Source organism: Pleuronectes platessa, chromosome 2 (genome assembly GCF_947347685.1).
Source record: "Pleuronectes platessa chromosome 2, fPlePla1.1, whole genome shotgun sequence".
NCBI classification, from domain to species: Eukaryota; Metazoa; Chordata; class Actinopteri; order Pleuronectiformes; family Pleuronectidae; genus Pleuronectes; species Pleuronectes platessa.
Genome location: NC_070627.1, coordinates 352,735 through 380,129, shown reverse-complemented (window position 1 = coordinate 380,129; position 27,395 = coordinate 352,735). Strand labels below are relative to the sequence as shown.

The window sequence follows — 27,395 nt, the reverse complement described above, 5'->3', positions numbered from 1 at the left end:
CATGATATTGTGGATATTTTTCAGAGAGAAAATGAAACAGAAGAAACAAAATTAAACTCTAACACTGTTGACTCTGTTAAATGATTAAAATGAACAGAAAAATTGAACACAAAAGGTAAAAATAAAACTCTAATACTGTGGACTCTGTTAAATGATTAAAATAATTAGAATAGGAAATAAAAGTAAAAAACTCCGGCGTCGGTTCACAGGTCCCGCCGAGAAGGTCTTTATCAGTGTGTGAGAGGAGGTGTGGTGTAGCTCTGAGAGGTTACTAGCACTTCAGGCTGTATCAGTAGTGTGCCTGGGGGAAGTGGCAGAGACCCAGCAGAACGCATCAGCACATCAGAACGCATCAAACAGCCGGCGTCTGTAGGACTTTATAACAGTAGGTCTTGGTTCTTCCTCCTCGAAAGTGTGCACGCGTAGTCCCTCCTCTTGGCATTTGGAATAAGGAAGTGAACAGGAGACACTCTCAAGGCCTTGACACAGCTGATGCCATGAGGGCCAAACTGTTGTTGTTGGAGAAAAGGTATTATTGTGTTCCTGCTATATCGGCTAAAATGTTCTGTTTGTACAGAAATTCGAAACAACTAAGCCAAAACAACGAAACAGAACTGTGACCCACATACATTCTAATTTCAAGATGACACAGTAGGAAGGAAAAGGTTATTTAGTTATGATTTGTATAAAGGCCTAATATCTGGCTCAAACTGCTCATGCTTCCACCCCCCCTTTAGTTGCAAATAGTTTCAGTCACACCCCCACTATATAGAATTATTCAACCCTAACAATCCCTCTTTTCACACCATTTAATGGTGTGAACCACTTACTGGGGAGTTCATGTACCCCTCAACCGTCATCCCATCCAGTGCAAACCCGTCCTCATCATCATCATCATCGTCGCATCGTCATCTCCATCGTCCTCAGCTTCCTCAGCTTCAGCTCCACAGCATCCTTCATCAGAGCCGTGGCGATCTATTCAGCAATTTCAGAGTCTACATCCATGTTGTGTCATGGTGCGTAGAGGTGGAGAGGGCACTGGTCACCCAGCCACCAGGGGCAGTTTGGAAAAAAAAAAATTATTTTAAGAACTTCCTATAGCAGTGCACACACATAACCCTCTCCTGCCAGTAGCATATCCAGGGCCATTCGTTTATATGTGACCACACAGGGTACAGGAGCAAGCTGTTCAGATATCAGCTTCTGTCAGATCTGCTCCAGGAACAAAATTGTCAAGAATTGTCAGTGAGGCTTTTTTAATTTTAAGAGTCAGTGATCTGGATCTCAGCCTTGTAAAGATCCTTTCGTGGAATTGATACTCGCCTACAGGCCAGGTGTTTAAGCTTGCACTGTACAAGCCAGGCGCAGGGCGTAGTCGGTCAGGGTGGAGGAGGTGGAGTTGACACCGGATGGGAGTGGGTTGTGGAGACATGGAGCCCAGATCCCAGAGATTGAAAGGAAAACAAACTGAAAAGTGATTAATATGCTGCAGTGCGTAACTGAGTTTACAGTAAATTATATAAGCTTATATTTGAAAAGGAAAATAAACAAATAATCAAAACAAGACATACAGGTAGACCCATCTTTTTTGTCAACAATTTCTTTACAATTTTGAGGAGTAATAGCCAAATAAGTGGACATTAAAAAATAAAAGATTCAAAAAGTGGCAGAAAAGCGACAGAAATCTTTGGCATTTCATGAAATATTAAATGATTAACAAGCTGAATTTCAATAAGCAGCAAATTTAACAGCATTTGAGTATTTGTGTTCAAACCATTTTCCAAAAGTCATCGACTGCTTCATTACATCATAATTCAGAAGCTTTGACGTCAAACTGCCCTGTGGTAAAACAGGCATCACATACAAAGGACAAATGTGTGAGACAGCTGAAACAAAACAAAACAAAATTAATAAAAGTCATTCTGCCACACTTTCCTTTATGATAAAATAAAAACAAAAAGTAGAGCTTAACAACGTCTTTCAAATTAAGAGCATTGGATGTTAAGATTATTGGTGAAACAAAAACAACCAAAAGAAATTCCCTTCTTCTGGTTCTTTAAAGGTTAAAGTGTTGCAAAGTAATTAAAATATAATTATTGATATGGTATTCAATCAAGTGTGTAAACAAGGGGGCTTGTACTATGGTTTGTGCTTTTCATTTAAGATTAAACACGCTATGAGTTAAAGTGTTTAAGACATCTGTCCCTTTAATTGGATTAAGATTTCTTCTTTCAATGGTGAAACATATTTATTTTTAGGTCGCAAGAGTCTAACAATAATTACATGGAGGGTGAATCAAACTCCTATTTTAAAGGCCAACTGTAAATAGATTAAACATGTCTTGATTATTTAATCTTAAATGGATGATTTGAATGTGGAATTAAAGCAACTTCAGGTGAAACCAAAAAAAAAAAAAAAATCTAATTCTAGGCAGCACAGAATTAAGTTTAAAGTAAAGTTTGAATTTCTCATCATGATATGATTGATTTTGCTCACATAGAAAGCACATGAATGATTTTCAGCTCTAAGAAATACAAGTAAATAGAACAGCATTTCCTCTTCTCATCAAACCTGAGCAGAGCAAAGCAAGATCAGCTCTGTCTAGCTTCACGAGGCTCATTGCATCAGAGAATCAAGTTCTCCATACTACAAAACAAAAACAGTTATCATCTTCATTGTCACAAAACCACAGATGAGGGTTACACTTTTGTAAAGATGTAAAATGGCTCAAAAATAATACAAAACAGAGAAAGAAAAATCCCCCCCCAAAAAAATAAAAAAAAAAAAAAAAAAATTGCACATTAACTGTACCTAGAGATGGACTTTTAAAGGACACATTAATGTGATTTGGTTAATCACTCATCCTTGAAGTTATATTAAGAATCAAATAATAAATTGTCTGAAATATTAAAATGGTGTATCCTATTATCCCTGCTGTGTGAGAATAAGCTATTTAATGATTGGATTTTGTGTAATAATTTGGAGGCCAAAAGCTTTTCTCCGTTCCTCTAATGGACTGGATATATTGGAAAAATCCAAAATAACAAATTGGTACCAAAAGTGTAAATTTAACAATGTCTTTTGGAGTTTTTTACTTCTGAATGAAGCAATAGTAAAAACAAACAAACAGACAAACAAACATCCAAGCCTCCTTATGGTCTCAATGCCAGTTGCAACCTGTAAGGATTCTGGCCTTTCCCAGATGGCTTTCCGACTCCCAAACACTCTTATCTCCCTCCTTTCATCCTGTGCACTTACAAAAACGTTCTATTCCCACTTCTCTTCCCCTATTTTCTTTGCCACTCAAGTTTTACATTCTATTATCCATCTCAGAGCAAGATATTACTGAATTGAAACATCTCACTCCTATAGATCTTTCTTATTCCTAAACATAGCTTTATCTTTTTCGTCATTAGTTCATCTCTCAGACCTTCAGTCAACATTCTTTTACTTTCTTTGGCAAATCCTTTACACGTTTACCCTCACATCCATACATACAACATACATCAAATGGCAGGCGTATAGCCTCTAGTCTAGTTTTTGTATTATTTCTGTCTTTCCTCTGTCAGTCAGTCGTTTCCCTCTCTGTCTCAGTCAGCAAGCTGACCTTGACTCTTTTTCCTCTCCTCCTCTCTCGTTTTCACAGACACACTTTTTCATTCACACTAGTTCTTTCAGAAAGAACTCCCTATATTATATAATCAATATTAATTTATAATTATTATATTAGTAATTCATCTGCTGGACAGATGTGAGAGCAGCGTGTTCATGAACATGGCGTCACAGTCACATGTTACACTGACACACGTGTGTTGAGGATCATCACAAAGTCACATGATGACCTCTCCACACAGTGAGAACTGGAGCCTGTCAGGAACTGACTCTGTCAAACATTTCTGATCCTGAAGTCATAGATCACCTTCAAAAGGTCTAACCCAAAACTACGGTGGCCCTGAGAGCTCAACGAACAGCATCTTAAGAAAACACATGCAAGTTGACAAAACACAAGCAAAGTAAGAAAACATCTTCATCAATTTCACAACACAACACAACACATTACAGAAACGCGCAGCAAGTAGAGGAGAAAACACAACGGAAGTGTTTCCAGGGGACAGCTAAAAGTGATGCACACTGCTGCCACTAAAACGTCCAATACACCAGACACATTCGGTTCCACACAGGGTTCGGCCCCCCGCGGCTCTTCAGCACACATGTGTCATGTTGACAACACACTCGACACACAAGATCATCTGTTGATTTCACACAGATAAACAACACTTGACTTAAAGAAACTGTGACAAACCAACACACCCGTTCTGTGAGCGGTTGTTTTCATTCTCCGATGAATGAACCTGATCATCGACAACAACGAGAACATCTTTTAAAATCCCGTCCGCTGACTTCAACCAGCAGCGACAGGAGGACACGTGAAGCTCCACACGTCCATTAGAAGCAGGTTCACCAACTGGACTCATGAAAACACCGCTCGAGCTTCCTCCTTGTTGATGTGAGGGATGTTTACATGTACCTGTTGTTTGGTGTGTGTGCGTTGTAATGATCACCAGCGACAAACAAAAGCACTTTGCGTGGAGCTGGTGACGCGTGTGTGTTATTTATTGACATATACCACATACATTACATATACATTTATTGAAATACACCACATACATTCCTTTGACCTCTTTATTACACTCTGCAGAACAGTCAACACTTTGTACCACACATCCCAGCTCCCTGTTTCAATTCACACACACACAAAGTAGAACACCAACAGCAGATAATGAGCAGACCTTGGCCTGAAATCTCTCCCCCCCCCACAACACACTCAGGCAGCTGCGTTGAGACAGGAACATTATGACCTCTGGTAACCACGACAACGGAGTGCACGTATGATGTCTTCATCACGCGACATTCCAAGAGGAAGAGGCACTGACCCGTCTAGATGCAGCGGCCTCCATCTTGTTTTGACCAATCCAAGACGAACCCCAGTCACGCCCAATATATCGATATATAATCTATGTGCGCACTGTGTTTAAGCGCCTCTTTTCCTGTGTAGCCTTCTGCGTAGAACTAGAGACCCATGCATGTTCAATCGCTGGACACCGCGTTTTCCTGACCTGTGACCTCTGAATAAACTTGCTTGATTTCAACTTGAGAACGACGACTCCTCTCCTTTGATTTCCACCTGCAACACCAAACATCTAAACATTTTGACCTGTAGTGTGTAAACAATGCCAAAGGGACTTTTCATTTTGGGGGCACTGACTATTTATATCAGAAAATGATTTGGTTTTGAAACTTGAGTTAACTGTTTTGTACGGTGGCCCTGAGAGCTCAACGAACAGCAACTTAAGAAAACACATGCAAGTTGACAAAACACAAGCAAAGTAAGAAAACATCTTCATCAATTTCACAACACAACACAACACATCACAGAAACGTGTGTGAACGTCACGTTAATTTTTTAAATCATCATCGTATCAGGCCATCATGAAATACCAGGAGCGGGCGAGAGTGTGTGTGTGTGTGTGTGTGTGTGTGTGTGTGTGTGTGTGTGTGTGTGTGTGTGTGTGTGTATGTGTGTGTGTGCGCCTGTGTCCCGGTGTTCCAGTTTAACTGGCGCGCATGGCTTCTGGCGACATTCCAGATGTTGACGCTCTTTTCAGAGCCGGTGGCAGATTCGTCATTTTCACAAAGCGCCTGTGTGTGAAGTGCGGTGATCTACTGAAGGTCTTGCTGAAATTAAAATCCTACAAAAACCCTTCACGAGTTCATGTGTCTGTGTCAGCATCACGTTGAGACCGCAATATACATTCAAATGGTAAAAAGAAATAGTACAAAAACCTTGAACGGGATTCGAAACAACGAGCTGAAACACTATGAGCTTCTAGCCTGATGACGATCTCACTACGCCACCGAGTCGCTGAAATCTGAATCACGCGTCAGATCAATGTCTCGTTCTTTGATTTGTCAGATGTATGTCACCAGATGTGCTTTGAGGTAACTTCCAGTTCATCTGGTGAAAGTCCGAACACAGAATAAACTGTAAAGTTAATACCAGGCTTCACAATCTGATGCTCCTCTTCATAGGAGACACAGGGAGCATTGAAGGTGTTGCGTGTGGAAATCAAAGGAGAGGAGTCGTCGTTCTCAAGTTGAAATCAAGCAAGTTTATTCAGAGGTCACAGGTCAGGAAAACGCGGTGTCCAGCAATTGAACATGCATGGGTCTCTAGTTCTACGCAGAAGGCTACACAGGAAAAGAGGCGCTTAAACACAGTGCGCACATAGATTATATATTAATATATTGGGCGTGACTGGGGTTCGTCTCTGATTGGTCAAAACAAGATGGAGGCCGCTGCATCTAGACGGGTCAGTGCCTCTTCCTCTTGGAATGTCGCGTGATGAAGACATCATACGTGCACTCCGTTGTCGTGGTTACCAGAGGTCATGATGTTCCTGTCTCAACGCAGCTGCCTGAGTGTGTTGTGGGGGGGGGAGAGATTTCAGGCCAAGGTCTGCTCATTATCTGCTGTTGGTGTTCTACTTTGTGTGTGTGTGAATTGAAACAGGGAGCTGGGATGTGTGGTACAAAGTGTTGACTGTGCATCAACGGTGGAGTGAAAGGTATAAGGAATATATTTGGTATATCAATATGTGTATGTGTTATGTGTTTGGTGTATGTCAATATTGGTCAGTATGGCAGTGGACCATAGAAATATCCCTCATGTGCACATTTCAATCTTGGCTCAGTCCTTTGACACTGGATGGTTACAGTAGATGTTTTCTTTCCAGAATATTATGTGTATCAAACAGAAAAAAGATTAATTCAAGGTTTCACATAAAATACTTTATTGAACTCATACTGCAATGGAAGTTGTTACAGTAATTGCCATACATCGTGCTTACAGTAACAGAAAATGTGTACAGCACAATATACTGTCAAACAATAAGCACATCAAAACTAAAATTTGGTATAGTTAGATATGACCTTTTGAAGGTGATCTATGTAGTTGTGCTGAACCATATGAGCTATTTTGCCAATTGCACTTAGAGCTCTGAGTCATTTCTGTTTCGTGAAATGAGCCAAAGCAATGGAGACAAACTGTAAAGCAGAGACAAGTAGAAACAGAACTTTTCTCTCTGAGATGTTTTTCTTCTCGTTACATCTGGTTTGTCACAGAGGAAATGATCCATGTGTTTGACTCATAGACTGAATATAAAGGCTTTGACTGGGATGTGCTGCTGTTATACTGCAGCGCCACCTGTGGGTCAAAAGTAGAAAAGCCACCACCGCTCTGCACCTGATGCAGAAATGAAAACGTCCCATTTTTAAGAGTTTTGATCTTTTGTGTCAAAGACAAAACTCTGATTTTAAACTCAAAGTGATTTCAATGTGTTGAACTTTGTGTTGAACTAAATCAATTTGTGACGTGAATCCAGGAACTTTAAGATCATAAACAAACATCTACACAGAATGTGGTTCTACACACATGGAGACACACTGAGGGACAAAGGTGGACAATAATAAAGACAAACTTAAACACACTGTATGTGACTCTTTATAGAGGGTTTATATATTCTGCTTGTGTTGTGTCATTTCAATAAACACATTCTTCATGTGAATAAACACAATCGGGGCAGGAAGGTTGCTGGTTTGAATCCGGTTCAGATGGGGTCTTCCTGTGTGGAGTCTGCATGTTCTCCCCGTGTTTTCTCCAGGTGCTCCGGCTTCATCTCACACACACATGCAGATTAGGGGTTGTGTAGATTGGAGACTACACACAAGCTGCTGCTGCTTCAGCCTCTGGATCCTCAGGACACAGCTCAGCCTCCGTCCACACACACTGTCCTCTTCACACTGTCCTCTTCACACTCAGCTCCACCTGTTGAGAGAAGAAGACATCAGTGTCACAGAGACTCACTTCATCAGCTGTGAGTCAGTGATGCAGCTCATCCAGTAGAAAGAGCAGCAGGGACTTCAGTCCTGTTCAGAGGTGGAGCAGCTTCCTCTCTGCTTTGTTCACGTGTTGGAATGAACACGCTAAGAGCTCAGTGTGTGTCCTCTGCATGTCAAAGTGCAGAGTGGACACCTGAGAGGTGGATTTACTGCTGTTACAGGTGAAGCCATGTTTCACTGTGTGTTGATGAACATCTGCTTCTGACAAACTGGGACCAGAGGAGACAGATGGACCTCAGCAGAGGTTCTGCTCTGTATAAAGAGCTCCTGGTTACCATGTGATGAGGAGAGGCTTCAGTCCCACTGATCTCAGAGCTGTGACAAAGATCCACCTGATCAGTTCTTCACTGATGAAGTGAGAGGACAAACTGTCTCAGATCAGATGAAGACGACACCGTCTCTGTCCCTCGTGTGAGGCTGTCAGCTGTGGTCCAGCTTCACTTCCTGTTCACATGAAAACAACAACAACTGTCGTCTTCACGTCAACTCAATCACATGATCCCAAGCAGCTTGTGGCTCGTCTGATTGGCCGACTGTTGTCTCTGAGGACACACACTGTCTCTGAGGACACACACTGTCTCACTGTCTCTGAGGAAACACTGTCTCTGAGGACACACTGTCTCAAGGACTCTGAGGACACACACTGTCTCTAAAGGACACACACAGTCTCGCTGACTCTGAGGACACACACTGTCTCTAAAGGACACACACAGTCTCGCTGACTCTGAGGACACACACTGTCTCTAAAGGACACACACTGTGTCACTGACTCTGAGGAAACACACTGTGTCAAGGACACTGAGGACACATACTGTCTCACTGTCTCTGAGGACACACACTGACTCTGAGGACGCACTCTGTCTCACTATCTCTGAGGACACACACTGTCTCAATGACTCTGAGGACACACACTGTCTCAATGACTCTGAGGACACACACTGTCTCACTGACTCTGAGGACACACACTGTCTCAAGGACTCTGAGGACACACACTGTCTCTAAAGGACACACACTGTCTCTGAGGACACACTGACTCTGAGGACACACACTGTCTCACTGTCTCTAAAGGACACACAGTCTCACTGACTCTGAGGACACACACTGTCTCTGAGGACACACACTGACTCACTGTCTCTGAGGACACACACTGTCTCACTGTCTCTGAGGACACACACTGTCTCACCGTCTCTGAGGACACACACTGTCTCACTGTCTCTGAGGACACACACTGTCTCACTGTCTCTGAGGACACACACTGACTCACTGTCTCTGAGGACACACACTGTCTCACTGTCTCTGAGGACACACACTGTCTCACTGTCTCTGAGGACACACACTGTCTCACTGTCTCTGAGGACACACACTGTCTCACTGTCTCTGAGGACACACACATGGACCTGTCTCCAGGAAGCTGAGGTCATCTGGTGTTTTGGGGACAGGATGAGTCTGGAGACATTGAGATGTTCTGGGTGAGTTAGAGATCAACTGAACCAACCAGACGTTGATTTAAACTTCCCTTATCCGTCCCTTTAAGGAGAGTGTGCACCACACAACAGTGGAGAGTCACTGTGGTCAGTGGGCGGAGCTTCTATACGGGTTGATCTCCAACTGAACCTGGAGCAGGTTAGCTGTCATCAGAAGTTACCATGGTGATTGACCTGGTTAAGAAGTGGACGAGCTTCGTAGAACTGAAAAAACTAAACTGAAGTTAACCTGATAACCACAAATCCTGCTTGGTAGCACAGACCCTGGATCTGTGATACTGACTGTGTTTAGTAACATACTGATGAAAGCAGCGTGGACTGACTCCAACCATCTACTGACCTCAGAGTCTTCAGTCGACAGGTTGGACTCTGCTGTAGATCAAGAAGCTCCTTCACTCCTGAGTCCTGCAGGTTGTTGAAGCTCAGAACCAGTTCTCTCAGATGAGAGGGGTTTGACCTCAGAGCTGAAGCCAGAGAAGAACAGCTGATCTCTGACAGACTGCACCACTTCAACCTGGATAAAGAATAAAACTTAACTGTAAATTAAACTGAGTTCATGTGTGAAAATAACAGACACATATTCATGTCAGCACAGACTCATAACATGGAAGATAAATATGAAATCAGACATGTTGGACTAAAAACGAGTCCTGATTCAGTACAAATAGATTATTTGGACCCGGTCTCTGTCCTGCAGATCAGTTTAGGAAATCCAGAACTAAACTCAGTGTTTTAACAAGTAGCTGAATTTTTAAAATGTCACTGATTAATTAATGAATGGATTCATGTTATGTATGAAGAGGAATTATGTTAAATTAGAATTAAATGAGATAAATTGTGTATAAATGCTGTTTTATAGATATGAGATCGACAAAAGTCAGTCAGTGAACTGACCTCAGAGTCTCCAGTCGACAAGTTGGACTCTGTAGAAAACCACACAGCTCCTTCACTCCTGAGTCCTGCAGGTTGTTGTTACTCAGATCCAGTTCTCTCAGATGAGAGGGGTTTGACCTCAGAGCTGAAGCCAGAGAAGAACAGCTGATCTCTGACAGATAGCAGTTCTTCAACCTGGATAAAGAATAAAACTGTAAATTAAACTGAGTTCATGTGTGAAAATAAAGGACTTTGACTAAACATCACTGTCTCTGTTTTCAGACCTGAAGTCTGAGTCAAGTTGTTCTGGACATTTTCTGGAACTTGTCCTGCAGCCTCCTAATAAAGTTTCTGAGTGAGTCCATGTGAGAATAGAGCAGGTGAATGTCCAGAGGATTCACAGAGAGCGAGTGGACGTGTTGAGGACACAAACACGTGAGACGGACGTGAAACCTGAAGAACACAAACATCTCAGGATGAAGAAGAGGAGCCGGACACGTAGAAGACGAAGACGTCCACTTGGAAACACGAGGAGATTCCAGATCTTCTGGTGATGAGGGCTGACGTCGGTGTGGATGAGATGTAAACAACAACACTGATCTGTCCACAGCAGAGTTTATACGTCATGTCCCGCCTCCTGTGGCTCTACAGGCTCCGCCTCCTGCTGCTCTACAGGCTCCGCCTCCTGCTGCTCCACCCATTCTTCATATGTTAAAGTCAAACTCCAGAAAATGTCCAGACACTATTTTACAGAGTTCATAACTGAAACCAGCTTGAAAGTCCTCGTGTCCTCGGGGCTCAGTTGATTGTAATATGTAACTTCACCACTAGATGTCTCTAAATGTCTTGCTGGACATGTTCAGGAGTCTCCACGTGGACAAGTGGACTACAAGGCGACTCTAGCCCTCGGAAATGTCTGGCCGAATGCAGGGTTTTCAACAATAAATGGACTGCTAAGTATTTATTTGCTGAAGTCGGAGGTAAAGCCGTGTGTTTAGTTTGTGGAGAGCAGATCGCCGTGTTTAAGGATTTCAATTTGAGACAACATTACGAGACGAAGCACACAGAGAAATACAAAAGCTTGACTGATGCTGAAAAGGCCGGGACATCGGAAGCTTTACTAGCTAAGCTACAAAAGCAGCAAGGCTTCTTTACCAAGCTTCACACATCCAGGCATGCAGCAACCAAGGCCAGCTTTTTACCAAGAGCTGCGATGTCCGTGACACAGCCCAGCTACTCGTATTCGTCCGTGGGATAAAGGACTTCAAGATTACGGAGGAGCTGGCAGCACTGCGGCCAATGAAAGGGACAACGACAGGGAGCGATCTATTCACGGAGTTCGATGCATGCATGAACACGCTGGTCTGAAATGGGACGGACTGGCAGGTGTCACAACGGACGGCTGTCCAAGTCTGACCGGGAAAGATGTCGGACTTTTGAACAGTGTTCAAGATAAAGTGACTGAAATCGACCAGATCAGAAATTGGTATTTTTGCATTGTACCAGCATGTGTTGTGCAAGTCAGTGCTAAAGATGAACCATGTTATTGAAGTTGTCACTAAAACAGTTGACTTCATTAGGGCACGAGCTGAATCACAGACAGTTGGTTGCACTGTTGGAGGAGCATGAGACTGAACATGGGGACAGAGGCTACCACACAGCTTTCAGATGGATCAGCCTGGGCAACATGTTAAAAACAGTATGGGACCTGAGAGCAGAGATTCAAGAGTTCTGCAAAAAGAAAGGCAAGGACATCCCAGAGCTCTCAGATGAGGACTGGATGGCAGATTTAGCATTGGCTGTTGATGTGACTTCACTGATGAATGAACTGAACACCAAACTGCAAGGGCCTATTTGTTAATGAAATGCACAGCCTGGTGAAGGCTTTCATGAGAAGGATGCAGTTTCTTTCAAGCCAACTGGAGAGCAACAATCTCACTCACATGCAAACCCTGAAAGAAGCCCCACCATCAGCTGATCATCTTTGCAGGTACTCATCCATGCTAGGAGCACTGCATGGTGAGTTTTCAAGGCGATTGGAAGATCTCAGAATGATCGAGGATGAAATGCACATGATTTCCTCTCCCTTTACCTGTAGTGTGGATAATGCACCCAGTGATGTTCAGCTGGAACTCATTGACCTGCAGACTGATGCGGTACTGGCAGAGCATTTTAAATCAGGATCACTGCTGGATCTTTACTCTTCTTTTAAGGAGGAGAACTTTCCAAACATAAGGAGACATGCTCAGAAGATGTTGGTTCTCTTTGGCTCCACCTACATATGTGAACAAACATTCTCACTGATGAAGTTTGCAAAATCCAGGTATAGATCCTCTCTCACTGATGATCATCTGGCAGCTGTGCTTCGCATCTCCACCTCAGACATTCAACCTGACTTTGATGCACTTGTGAAAGCCCAACAGAGACTAGATCTCTCTCACTGAACTGAAAAAAATCAGACTAGAAATGCTGGCATGTCAAGGCACCAACTAGCATTGAACTGGGACACTTTCTTTGGAGGCCTTTCTCTCAAAATCACAGCTCAGTGACAATCGTTATAATATGATGTATCTTGCTTACTATTTGGAGAACAAAGACAATATTGTGGTGTCTTTAGAAAGCTAATAACCTCTTTCCAACAGTATATGGAACTTAAATGAGTTTTGGGGTGAATGTGCCTGTAACTAACCCTACATGTGTTGTTTATATATATATATTGAAGTGTCTTTCTGTGATTTTATTGTAAAAATGTTATATGATTTTATTTTGAAACAGTTCCGGTGGCGTCGCGGTCTTCCTCTGTGGATCAAAACTTCTAGAAAGAGGTTTTATGTTTAGCGACCCTCCGAGGAAGGACAATTTCTTACGGTGTTTCTAAGTTGTTCAAAGTTGTATTAAGGTGTACGGTGTTACAAGGACGGTTTGAATAAACAGAACATCAGTCAAAAAAGACCATCTTTCAGAGGATCTGTTACAGTGCCTGAAAATGACACTTATATAATGAGTCACAAATGGTAAAAACGTTTACATTTTGTTTGTTTTGGTGTTTCTGGATGAATATTTTGCAGAAATGGTTATCCTTCAGGGATGAAATCAAGCCCAAGTCACACCCCGCGCTTTTTCATTGCTTAATCATAACATGCAGTACTCTTACCAGTCTTACCAGCTTGTCAAAACAATGCTATATACTGCTTTTATAAAGAAACATAATTAATATTATGCAGAATTGAGTTCAGCCTTTGGCCTGGCCCCCCACAATATTTTCCGTTTCTCATGTGGCCCCATGGAAACAATAATTGACCACCCCTGGTCTAAGGTATTGGAAATCCCCTGACTAGGTGTCTCACTGCTGTGATGCTGTCTATCTGACAGGATGGAACCCTTATTTGGTGATGGTTTTCTTCTAACTGGTACCGGGGAAGGAGGGACACAGCAGATAAGACATAGATGATGATCTCATGTCTTTCACGTCTATGATGTCTTCTTTTTTTCATATCATCTCTTATGTGACGCCTCTTTGTATAAGTTCTGGCTTTTGGAACTTGCAGCCAGTTGTTGTTGTTCCATTTTGAGCCCCTGTGCTTGTTAACTCTGCAGAGCTTATTTTTATAAAGACTCAAAAGCAACTCCGGTCTGAGAATTTCATTATTTCAAATCTCAAGATGAATTTCCATCACAGTGTGAAGAGGAATTATGTTAAACTAGAATAAAGTGAGATAAATTGTGTAATAACTGCTGTTCTATAGATATGAGATCTACAAAAGTCAGTCAGTGAACTGACCTCAGAGTCTCCAGTCGACAGGTTGGACTCTGTAGAAAACCACACAGCTCCTTCACTCCTGAGTCCTGCAGGTCTCTGTTGTCACTCAGATCCAGTTCTCTCAGATGAGAGGGGTTTGACCTCAGAGCTGAAGCCAGAGAAGAACAGCTGATCTCTGACAGTCTGCAGTTCTTCAACCTGGATAAAGAATAAAACTTAACTGTAAATTAAACTGAGTTCATGTGTGAAAATAACAGAAACATATTCATGTCAGCACAGACTCATAACATGGAAGATAAATATGAAATCAGACATGTTGGACTAAAAACGAGTCCTGATTCAGAACAAATAGATTATTTGGACCCGGTCTCTGTCCTGCAGATCAGTTTAGGAAATCCAGAACTAAACTCTGTGTTTTAACAAGTAGCTGAATATTTAAAATGTCACTGATTAATTAATGAATGGATTCATGTTGTGTATGAAGAGGAATTATGTTAAATTAGAATTAAATGAGATTAATTGTGTATAAATGCTGTTCTATAGATATGAGATCGACAAAAGTCAGTCAGTGAACTGACCTCAGATCCTCCAGTCGACAGGTTGGACTCTGTAGAAAACCACACAGCTCCTTCACTCCTGAGTCCTGCAGGTCGTTGTTCCTCAGATCCAGTTCTCTCAGATGAGAGGGGTTTGACCTCAGAGCTGAAGCCAGAGAAGAACAGCTGATCTCTGTCAGTCTGCAGCTCCACAACCTGGATAAAGAATAAAACTTAACTGTAAATTAAACTCAGTTCATGTGTGAAAATAAAGGACTTTGACTAAACATCACTGTCTCTGTTTTCAGACCTGAAGTCTGAGTCAAGTTGTTCTGGACATTTTCTGGAACTTGTCCTGCAGCCTCCTAATAAAGTTTCTGAGTGAGTCCATGTGAGAATAGAGCAGGTGAATGTCCAGAGGATTCACAGAGACAAGTGGACGTGTTGAGGACACAAACACGTGAGACGGACGTGAAACTGGAAGAACACAAACGTCTCAGGATGAAGAAGAGGAGCCGGACATGTAGAAGACGAAGACGTCCACTTGGAAACACGAGGAGATTCCAGATCTTCTGGTGATGAGGGCCGACGTCGGTGTGGATGAGATGTAAACAACAACACTGATCTGTCCACAGCAGAGTTTATACGTCATGTCCCGCCTCCTGCTGCTCTACAGGCTCCGCCTCCTGCTGCTCTACAGGCTCCGCCTCCTGCTGCTCCACCCATTCTTCATATGTTAAAGTCAAACTCCAGAAAATGTCCAGACACTATTTCACAGAGTTCATGACTGAAACCAGCTTGAAAGTCCTCGTGTCCTCGGGGCTCAGTTGTTTGTAATATGTAACTTCACCACTAGATGTCTCTAAATGTCTTGCTGGACATGTTCAGGAGTCGTACACGTGGACAAGTGGACTACAAGGCGACTCTAGCCCTCGGAAATGTCTGGCCGAATGCAGGGTTTTCAACAATAAATGGACTGCTAAGTATTTATTTGCTGAAGTCGGAGGTAAAGCCGTGTGTTTAGTTTGTGGAGAGCAGATCGCCGTGTTTAAGGATTTCAATTTGAGACAACATTACGAGAGGAAGCACACAGAGAAATACAAAAGCTTGACTGATGCTGAAAAGGCCCGGACATCGGAAGCTTTACTAGCTAAGCTACAAAAGCAGCAAGGCTTCTTTACCAAGCTTCACACATCCAGGGATGCAGCAACCAAGACCAGCTTTTTACCAAGAGCTGCGATGTCCGTGACACAGCCCAGCTACTCGTATTCGTCCGTGGGATAAAGGACTTCAAGATTACGGAGGAGCTGGCAGCACTGCGGCCAATGAAAGGGACAACGACAGGGAGCGATCTATTCACGGAGTTCGATGCATGCATGAACACGCTGGTCTGAAATGGGACGGACTGGCAGGTGTCACAACGGACGGCTGTCCAAGTCTGACCGGGAAAGATGTCGGACTTTTGAACAGTGTTCAAGATAAAGTGACTGAAATCGACCAGATCAGAAATTGGTATTTTTGCATTGTATCAGCATGTGTTGTGCAAGTCAGTCCTAAAGATGAACCATGTTATTGAAGTTGTCACTAAAACAGTTGACTTCATTAGGGCACGAGCTGAATCACAGACAGTTGGTTGCACTGTTGGAGGAGCATGAGACTGAACATGGGGACAGAGGCTACCACACAGCTGTCAGATGGATCAGCCTGGGCAACATGTTAAAAACAGTATGGGACCTGAGAGCAGGGATTCAAGAGTTCTGCAAAAAGAAAGGCAAGGACATCCCAGAGCTCTCAGATGAGGACTGGATGGCAGATTTAGCATTGGCTGTTGATGTGACTTCACTGATGAATGAACTGAACACCAAACTGCAAGGCAAGGGCCTATTTGTTAATGAAATGCACAGCCTGGTGAAGGCTTTCATGAGAAGGATGCAGTTTCTTTCAAGCCAACTGGAGAGCAACAATCTCACTCACATGCAAACCCTGAAAGAAGCCCCACCATCAGCTGATCATCTTTGCAGGTACTCATCCATGCTAGGAGCACTGCATGGTGAGTTTTCAAGGCGATTGGAAGATCTCAGAATGATCGAGGATGAAATGCACATGATTTCCTCTCCCTTTACCTGTAGTGTGGATAATGCACCCAGTGATGTTCAGCTGGAACTCATTGACCTGCAGACTGATGCGGTACTGGCAGAGCATTTTAAATCAGGATCACTGCTGGATCTTTACTCTTCTTTTAAGGAGGAGAACTTTCCAAACATAAGGAGACATGCTCAGAAGATGTTGGTTCTCTTTGGCTCCACCTACATATGTGAACAAACATTCTCACTGATGAAGTTTGCAAAATCCAGGTATAGATCCTCTCTCACTGATGATCATCTGGCAGCTGTGCTTCGCATCTCCACCTCAGACATTCAACCTGACTTTGATGCACTTGTGAAAGCCCAACAGAGACTAGATCTCTCTCACTGAACTGAAAAAAATCAGACTAGAAATGCTGGCATGTCAAGGCACCAACTAGCATTGAACTGGGACACTTTCTTTGGAGGCCTTTCTCTCAAAATCACAGCTCAGTGACAATCGTTATAATATGATGTATCTTGCTTACTATTTGGAGAACAAAGACAATATTGTGGTGTCTTTAGAAAGCTAATAACCTCTTTCCAACAGTATATGGAACTTAAATGAGTTTTGGGGTGAATGTGCCTGTAACTAACCCTACATGTGTTGTTTATATATATATATTGAAGTGTCTTTCTGTGATTTTATTGTAAAAATGTTATATGATTTTATTTTGAAACAGTTCCGGTGGCGTCGCGGTCTTCCTCTGTGGATCAAAACTTCTAGAAAGAGGTTTTATGTTTAGCGACCCTCCGAGGAAGGACAATTTCTTACGGTGTTTCTAAGTTGTTCAAAGTTGTATTAAGGTGTACGGTGTTACAAGGACGGTTTGAATAAACAGAACATCAGTCAAAAAAGACCATCTTTCAGAGGATCTGTTACAGTGCCTGAAAATGACACTAATAGAATGAGTCACAAATGGTAAAAACGTTTACATTTCGTTTGTTTTGGTGTTTCTGGATGAATATTTTGCAGAAATGGTTATCCTTCAGGGATGAAATCAAGCCCAAGTCACACCCCGCGCTTTTTCATTGCTTAATCATAACATGCAGTACTCTTACCAGTCTTACCAGCTTGTCAAAACAATGCTATATACTGCTTTTATAAAGAAACATAATTAATATTATGCAGAATTGAGTTCAGCCTTTGGCCTGGCCCCCCACAATATTTTCCGTTTCTCATGTGGCCCCATGGAAACAATAATTGACCACCCCTGGTCTAAGGTATTGGAAATCCCCTGACTAGGTGTCTCACTGCTGTGATACTGTCTATCTGACAGGATGGAACCCTTATTTGGTGATGGTTTTCTTCTAACTGGTACCGGGGAAGGAGGGACACAGCAGATAAGACATAGATGATGATCTCATGTCTTTCACGTCTATGATGTCTTCTTTTTTTCATATCATCTCTTATGTGACGCCTCTTTGTATAAGTTCTGGCTTTTGGAACTTGCAGCCAGTTGTTGTTGTTCCATTTTGAGCCCCTGTGCTTGTTAACTCTGCAGAGCTTATTTTTATAAAGACTCAAAAGCAACTCCGGTCTGAGAATTTCATTATTTCAAATCTCAAGATGAATTTCCATCACAGTATGAAGAGGAATTATGTTAAACTAGAATAAAGTGAGATAAATTGTGTATAACTGCTGTTCTATAGATATGAGATCTACAAAAGTCATTCAGTGAACTGACCCCAGAGTCTCCAGTCGACAGGTTGGACTCTGTAGAAAACCACACAGCTCCTTCACTCCTGAGTCCTGCAGGTCTCTGTTGTCACTCAGATCCAGTTCTCTCAGATGAGAGGGGTTTGACCTCAGAGCTGAAGCCAGAGAAGAACAGCTGATCTCTGACAGACTGCAGCGAATCAACCTGGATAAAGAAATATGAATATTAGAATGTGTCCTCCTGTTGTTGTGGATCGTCATCATGTCAACACAGACTCTCAACATGCTGCTGACCTCAGTCCAGTCTGTGACCTGAAGATAAATATCAGATCAGACATGTTGGACCATTGTTTCATTCATCAGCTTCTTCTCTGTGTGTTGGTCACTAAGCAGGTTTGTGTAATTAAACACTGTTTAAAGTAGGGATGGCTCCTGATGTCACTTCCTGTTTGTTTCTATACTTATCAACTGTCCAACGTGTTTCAATCAGAATGTGTCTTATTTTGAAAACCTGAGGAGGACGAGTGCTCGGCCTCAGTCCACATGTTATTTACTGACACTTTCTTAGTGATCAGGAGCAGGTGAGTGCAGGTGAATGGAGTTGATGAGGTGGACGTGACTGACAGGCTGGGTGAGTGACAGATGACTGAGGGACAGTGAGCAGAGCAGAACTGAGACAATTTAAATAAATAATGACCCAATAAGAAAGAAAGTCTGAAAAGTGAAGAAGGATTTAAGGACCCCAGAGTCTCCAGTCGACAGTTTGGACTCTCCAGTACAGAACACAGCAGCTTCACTCCTGAATCCTTCAGGTTGTTGTTACTCAGATCCAGTTCTCTCAGATGAGAGGGGTCTGACTTCAGAGCTGAAGCCAGAGAAGAACAGCTGATCTCTGACAGACTGCAGAGTTCCAACCTGGATAAAGAATAAAACTTAACTGTAAATTAAACTGAGTTCATGTGTGAAAATAACAGACACATATTCATGTCAGCACAGACTCATAACATGGAAGATAAATATGAAATCAGACATTTTGGACTAAAAACGAGTCCTGATTCAGTACAAATAGATTATTTGGACCCGGTCTCTGTCCTGCAGATCAGTTTAGGAAATCCAGAACTAAACTCAGTGTTTTAACAAGTAGCTGAAAATTTAAAATGTCACAGATTAATTAATGAATGGATTCAAGTTATGTATGAAGTTGATGTTAATATAATTAAATGAGATAAATTGTGTATAAATGCTGTTTTGTACGGTGGCCCTGGGAGCTCAGAGAACAGCATCTTAAGAAAACACATGCAAGTTGACAAAACACAAGCAAAGTAATAAAACATCTTCATCAATTTCACAACACAACACAACACATTACAGAAACGCACTGCAAATAGAGGAGAAAACACCACGGAAGTGTTTCCAGGGGACAGCTAAAAGTGATGCACACTGCTGCCACTAAAACGTCCAATACACCAGACACATTCGGTTCCACACAGGGTTCGACCCCCCGCAGCTCTTCAGCTCCTCTGCAGTGGCTGTACAGTTCAGTGGTGTTCATATGTTTCATGAACACTGAACTTAATGAATCAGTTTTCATATTATTAACGTGAACGTAACGATGAACGTGAGTGAACGTCACGGTCATTTTTTTAATCATCATATCAGAACATCATGAAATACCAGGAGCGAGTGAGTGTGTGTGTGTGTGTGTGTGTGTGTGTGTGTGTGTGTGTGTGTGTGTCCCGGCGCTCCGACCCCGCCCACTCACTCGGAGAGACCCATCTGATCAGGGAAGATGATCCGATCTAGAGACATGTCGTCTTCTCCTGTTAAACTGAATAAACAGCGCTAACAAGCAAGCTCCTGTTTGTGAGGCCATGTGTTGTCCATAGTGAGCAGGGGGAGGAAACCTTTACTGTCAGAAGAGCGAGTGGGCGGGGTCGGAGCCCCGGGACCCGGGACCTATATACAGTCTGTGCCCGGGACCGGAGCACTCGCTACACACACACACACACACACACACACACACACACACACACACACATTCATCGTTACGTTCACGTTAAAAATATGAAAACTGATTCGTTAAGTTCAGTGTTCATGAAACATATGAACACCACTGAACTGTACAGTCACTGCAGAGGAGCTGAAGAGCTGCGGGGGGTCGAACCCTGTGTGGAACCGAATGTGTCTGGTGTATTGGACGTTTTAGTGGCAGCAGTGTGCATCACTTTTAGCTGTCCCCTGGAAACACTTCCGTGGTGTTTTCTCCTCTATTTGCTGCGCGTTTGTCTATTTGCTGCACGTTGCTGTAATGTGTTGTGTTGTGTTGTGAAATTGATGAAGATGTTTTCTTACTTTGCTTGTGTTTTGTCAACTTGCATGTGTTTTCTTAAGTTGCTGTTCTCTTACCTCTCAGGGCCACCGTAGTTCTATAGATATGAGATCTACAAAAGTCAGTCAGTGAACTGACCCCAGAGTCTCCAGTCGACAGGTTGGACTCTGTAGAAAACCACACAGCTCCTTCACTCCTGAGTCCTGCAGGTTGTTGTCACTCAGATCCAGTTCTCTCAGATGAGAGGGGTTTGACCTCAGAGCTGAAGCCAGAGAAGAACAGCTGATCTCTGACAGATAGCAGTCCACCAACCTTGATAAAGAAATATGAATATTAGAATGTGTCCTCCTGTTGTTGTGGATCGTCATCATGTCAACACAGACTCTCAACATGCTGCTGACCTCAGTCCAGTCTGTGACCTGAAGATAAATATCAGATCAGACATGTTGGACCATTGTTTCATTCATCAGCTTCTTCTCTGTGTGTTGGTCACTAAGCAGGTTTGTGTAATTAAACACTGTTTAAAGTAGGGATGGCTCCTGATGTCACTTCCTGTTTGTTTCTATACTTATCAACTGTCCAACGTGTTTCAATCAGAATGTGTCTTATTTTGAAAACCTGAGGAGGACGAGTGCTCGGCCTCAGTCCACATGTTATTTACTGACACTTTCTTAGTGATCAGGAGCAGGTGAGTGCAGGTGAATGGAGTTGATGAGGTGGACGTGACTGACAGGCTGGGTGAGTGACAGATGACTGAGGGACAGTGAGCAGAGCAGAACTGAGACAATTTAAATAAATAATGACCCAATAAGAAAGAAAGTCTGAAAAGTGAAGAAGGATTTAAGGACCTCAGAGTCTCCAGTCGACAGTTTGGACTCTCCAGTCCAGAACACAGCAGCTTCACTCCTGAGTCCTGCAGGTTGTAGTTTCCACTCAGATCCAGTTCTCTCAGATGTGAGGGGTCTGACTTCAGAGCTGAGGCCACGACTTCACAGTGAGTCTCTGAGAGTCCACAATCACTGAGTCTGTAATTAAAGAAAATATCAAATCTGTGAGAATTAAATCAGAAAACACAACATTCATACAAAACGTGATCATGTGACCCTCACCCTGGTAAATCCCCTCTTTGTTAAAAACTCCTTTCAGATTTGGTTCAAGCGTTCATTCAGACTAACAGAGGAACTCATTAGATTCAGGTGGTCAGAGGTCAAAGGTCAGAACATGTTCATGGCCTGTGATCACATTGGATTTCACTCTCCACATCTGATCTAGTTGAACTCATATGAGAACAATGAGAGTATATGAATACATAATTATTAGATTACTTTACATTTTGTCCAAAGCGACTTACATTTTTAGTACACTCAACATTCATGAGGGGTCACTTAGGGGGTCAGCATCTTGCCAAGGACACCTCGACATGCAGGTGGGGGGAGTGGGATTTGAACCGGCAACCTTCTTGTTGCATAACGCTCACTCTACCCCCTAGGCCACACCGCCCCATAATAATAACTTTATTACACACAAACACTAAGGATGCAACAATTAATCGACGTCGACATAAATCGGCGTGTGTTTGTCAGCTGAACTAAACGTTGTGTTACCGGCTGATGGAAGCAGCTGAGGAGTGAACCATCTCACTCTCTTCCTATCTCTGAACATCGCGCATGTGCAATAGCAACAAAACACGGACCAATGGCATCGTGCAACACCATCGTGTACCAGGAAGTCAAAAGTATGGGAGAATTTTACCATTAACATAACCCGAAGAAAACCTACCTGAATATTTGATTTTTTACTTAATTTTTTATATTGGCACTTTGACTGTCCTTGGTTTTAAATGGACAAAAACTAGATTTTTCTTTGTTTTTGTATCAATAGTTGCCGCAAAGTTTATTAAAAAAGGCATTGTTGAATGAAGTATTGATGATTGTTTTCAATCAAAGCTAAATTTAAAAGCTGATAAATAAGAGCAATGGAGAATTTGTTTGATTCATAATCAGATCAGTTACTTAATCGTTTCAATAATCGATAGATTAATCGTATATCAGAAAAGTCGTTAGTTGCACACACACACACACACACACACACACACACACACACACAAACACACACACACACACACACACACACACACACACACACACACACACACACACACACACACACACACACACACACACACGTTATTGATCATGTCTGGACTCACTTAGCCTTCCTGCAGTTCCTCACAGCTGGGATCAGTCTCAGTCGACCCTGGACTGATGTATTGAACTTCTTCAGGTCCAACTCATCCAGAACCTCCTCTGACATCTGCAGCATGTAGGCCAGAGCTGAGCAGTGGATGACAGAGAGTTTCTCCTCTGATCTGTTCTCTGACGTCAGGAACTGTTTCATCTGCTGATGAACTGAGTGGTCGTTCATCTCAGTCAGACAGTGGAAGATGTTGATGCTTCTGTCAGGAGAAATGTTATCACTCTCCATCTTCTTCAGGTTGTTGATGACTCTCTGGATGATCTCTGGATTGTTCCCTGTCCGACCCAGCAGGCCTCCTAAGACTCTCTGGTTGGACTCCAGACTGAGGCCGTGAAGGAAGCGAACAAACAGGTCCAGATGACCATTTGTACTGGTGAGGGATTTCTCCATGGTTCTCTTCAGGAGGTCATCCAGGGAGAAGGTACTGTCTGTTTTCTTACGCATTCCCAAGAACTTGTTGAGTTCTTTAATGTTCCTCTTGGTGTAACAGTGGAACATGTAGACTGCAGCCAGAAACTCTTGAACGCTCAGATGAACAAAGCAGTAGACTGATTTCTGGAAGATCACACACTCTCTTCTGAAGATCTCAGTACAAACTCCTGAGTACACCGAGGCCTCTGTGACATTAAGACCACACTGCTCCAGGTCTTCTTGGTAGAACATGATGTTTCCTTCCTCCAGATGTTTAAGTGCCAGCCTCCCCAGCTTCAGGAGAACGTCCCTGTCAGCCTCCGTCAGCTGCTGTGGAGTCGTCTCATGTCCCTCACCGTACTTGTTGTTCTTCCTCTTTGTCTGAAGCAGCAGGAAGTGTGAGTACAGGTCAGTCAGGGTCTTGGGCAGCTCTCCTCTCTGGTCTGTGGTCAACATGTGCTCCAGAACTGTAGCACTGATCCAGCAGAAGACTGGGATTTGACACATGATGTGGAGGCTCCTGGACGTCTTGATGTGTGAGATGATTCTGCTGCACAGCTCTTCATCACTGAACCTCCTCCTGAAGTACTCCTCCTTCTGGGCCTCAGTGAAGCCTCGTACTTCTGTGACCCTGTCAACACATGCAGGAGGGATCTGATTGGCCGCCGCAGGTCTGGAGGTTATCCAGACGAGAGCCGAGGGAAGCAGATTCCCCCGGATGAGGTTTGTCAGCAGCACGTTGACTGATGACCTCTGTGTGACCTCAGACACAAGCTCCCTGTGGTTGAAGTCCAGAGAAGGTCTGCTTTCATCCAGGCCGTCAAAGATGAACAAAGGTTTACAGACAGCGAGCGTCTCTGCAGTGAGCTTCTGTAACGCTGGATGGAAAACATGGAGCAGCGTGAGAAGACTGTGCTGCTGGTCCTTCACCAGGTTCAGCTCCCTGAACGAAAGCACAGCCAGCAGACCCACATCCTGGTTCTCTAAACCCTCTGCCCAGTCCAGAGTGAACTTCTGCACCGAGAAGGTTTTTCCAACGCCAGCGACTCCGTTGGTCAGGACGACTCTGATGCTGCTCTGCTGGTCAGTGGAGGCTTTAAAGATGTCGTGGACCTTGATGGGAGTGTCCTGGAGGATCTTCTTCTTGGAAGCCGTCTCAAGCTGCCTCACCTCATGTTGAGTATTAACCTCTTCACTCTGTCCCTCTGTGATGTGGAGCTCAGTGTAGATCCTGTTGAGGAGGGTTCTACTTCCTGTTTCATCACTTCCTTCAGTCACATGTTCACATCTCCTCCTCACACTGAGCTTATGTTCATCTGAAACCTCCTGCAGACCACGATCTGCTGAAAGACAAGAAACAATGTGAGAGACAGAGAATCTGAGAATCTGCTGATTGTTTTCATCAGATACAGAAAAACTACAGAAAATAAAAGCTTTTTAACTTTGTGCTTTTCTAACGATGTTAAATGTTGATGCTGTATGAAGGAACAAAATAAAACCACATGTGCTGTTGTCAGAAGTGAAGACATCAGCAGACACATGTACAGTGCTGCTCTGACCGGCTGTCTGACCTCCAGCTCCTGGTCTGGATCTTTGTCCACACTGGGGACAGGAGGAGTCTCCTGAAGAACCAGACTGGTCCCAGTATGAGGTGATGCACTGTCTGCAGAACCAGTGTCCACAGCTGGTGGAGACTGGATCCTTCAGGACGTCCTGACACGAAGCACAGCAGGACGACTGCTCCTCCTCAGAAACATGACTCCTCTTCCTCTCCCTGTGAAGACATGTCCTGATAACTCACATGTCACAGTCACAGGTTGTCATCACTTCTGTCAAGGAGGTTTTGTTTCACCCAGTATGTTTGTGTGTTGGTGGATAAATTAGTGGGATTATAAAAAACAACAGATTACCAGTAAACTTGGTGGAAGGTTGTGGTCTGTGAACCAGATTGGGGGGGGGGGGGGGTCCTCTTTCACAGACATGTTCAGAGGACTGATGTTTACCAGTGTGTGGAATTTGGTGCAGATCCAAATCAGAATGAGTCTCTAGTGGATTTCAAAGTGGTTTCATAAGGAGCGTGTTGGTTCTTGGTGGAGGTCTGAGCTCTTTGAGTGATTCTGAGAGATTAGTCACCAACTTCAATGAAGCTGTGTCCTAATGCAGGGGCCACACTAGAGGAAACTAGATCCTCTTCAGAGCAGGTCCCAGTAGAAACAGTCTCTTACTCTGTGGGTGAGGGTCCAGGTTCATTACTGAAGCATGGAGGATGATCCATGGACCAGTCACTCTTCAGAGACACACAGCTGGACCCTGGAGACTCTGCTCTCAGTCTGTGGTCCTGACCTCTGCAAACACAAACATGTTTTTATTCAGAACACATCATTCACTGGTTCATTCTGTGAGGATTCAGTTTGGAGCTTCACATGTTTGTAGCAGGTCTCTTACTTTGTGTGTGAGGGTCCAGGTTCATTACTGAAGAATGGAGGCTCAAACATGGACCAGTCACTCTTCAGAGACAGACAGCTGAACCCTGGAGACTCTGCTCTGTCCTCTTCCTTCTCATAACCACTCATCTTCAGTCTGAGAGGAAAAACACTGTGAGCTCAAACACACACAATGAACCAGGTAGTAAACTCAGTGTTTCTTCAAATAGAACAAACGCTCCTACACTGTGTCCCTGTTGTCACGTAACCTGAGACAGTTGTAGGTTTAATGTGTTGGACTCAGCCAATCACAGCGTCGAGTCAAACTGTTGATTGACTGACAGAAGTTCATCCTGAATCTTCTTCTCTCTAAAGTCCACGAGTAGAAAACTGACCCAGAGTCAGTGACAGTGAAATGATATGAATGAATAATATAAATGTAGCTGATCCCTCACCAGCCTCAGACTTCACGTCTCCTCCGTCTGCTCCTTGAAGTTAGAACCAGTCTGAACACTTTCACTTTCACTGGAAGCTCCTCCCCCTCTCTGCAGTTACTGGAAATCACGTGACTGTGTGTGGGAGTGTATCCAGTGTAACTGTGTGTGGGTGAGGGGATGAAACACCACCACTCAGTTCGATTCCCAGCGTGTATTTGCCTGTGGGGACAATATAGAACCAGTAATGTCCTCCCAGTATCTGATGTCCGCACATCAGCTCCTCAACATATAACAGTGCAGAACTTAAAACAGGAAATGGGCGGAACCCAGTTCACCTCCGGGACAAATCACTGACACACATCAAAGTCAAACTAACACAAATATTACAAGACGAGGAGGACAACACAATCATAACATCCGGTCCAACATGTGCTTCGTCTCACGTCTGGAATTATACATTCTTCATAGAAAACAACAACATATAGACAAAGCATCTCGCAACACAACTCACCCTCACAATGTGCAGCGCGCTGTGAGGAGAAGGAAGTCACACACAACCCGGAGATGCGCAGGAGGGATGCGCAACAGGAACTCACCCTGACTCGTGTTGTGTCGCAGCTTGTGTGTCATGAACTCTAGAGAATCAGACCCACACAAAGTGAACGTGTCCTGGTAACTTGTGATCAGTGATGAAGAGTCAAGTGAGCGCAGGTCCGAGGAGGAAACACTGAGCCCGACCTTCAGTGAGTCACACTGATAAACACTCACACAGTTCATATCCATCTCAGGGAATCACAACCAGTGGGAGTTCCCTCCCAGCTGTGGAAGCAGGGTATGAACTGGACTTTGAACTGGTTTCCATCTGTTCAAGTGTTTAATAACAGAACGTGTTTTCACAATCATACGTTACAGCAGTGGTCACCAACCAGTGGAGAGTCTTCACTGTGGATCCCAGTAAAGCTCATATATACATACATATATGTATATATATATACATACATATATGTATGTGTATATATATATATATATATATATATATACATATATGTATGTGTATATATATATATATATACATATATGTATGTATATATATATATATATATATATAACAGAAGTAAAAATGCACTTTAACTGAAGGAGCTGT

At 43.3% G+C, this 27,395-nt stretch overlaps 1 protein-coding gene across 22 annotated transcripts; it reads right to left on the bottom strand.

Moving 5' to 3' along the window:
• Positions 1 to 6,827: 6,827 nt before the first annotated feature.
• On the bottom strand, positions 6,828 to 27,043 carry LOC128450189 (NACHT, LRR and PYD domains-containing protein 12). Of its 22 annotated transcripts, none has more exons than XM_053433710.1 (14): positions 26,763 to 27,042; positions 26,270 to 26,470; positions 25,837 to 25,971; positions 25,617 to 25,736; positions 24,963 to 25,165; positions 22,934 to 24,734; positions 21,573 to 21,749; positions 20,863 to 21,036; positions 19,137 to 19,310; positions 14,655 to 14,828; positions 14,098 to 14,274; positions 10,338 to 10,511; positions 9,784 to 9,957; positions 6,828 to 7,885 (listed from the first exon to the last, which is right to left on the bottom strand). In XM_053433710.1, exons 3-14 carry the CDS (start codon positions 25,962 to 25,964, stop codon positions 7,876 to 7,878), a joined length of 3,486 nt encoding a protein of 1,161 aa, XP_053289685.1. In that variant the 5' UTR covers positions 25,965 to 25,971; positions 26,270 to 26,470; positions 26,763 to 27,042; the 3' UTR covers positions 6,828 to 7,875. The 22 variants fall into 22 exon arrangements, 17 of the variants coding, with proteins under 17 accessions (XP_053289685.1, XP_053289684.1, XP_053289688.1 ...); XM_053433709.1 differs by lacking the exon at positions 19,137 to 19,310 and adding an exon at positions 18,424 to 18,600; XM_053433713.1 differs by lacking the exon at positions 19,137 to 19,310 and adding an exon at positions 18,424 to 18,600 and having other exon boundaries at positions 22,934 to 24,731; positions 26,763 to 27,041.
• Between the last annotated feature and the right edge of the window lie 352 nt (positions 27,044 to 27,395).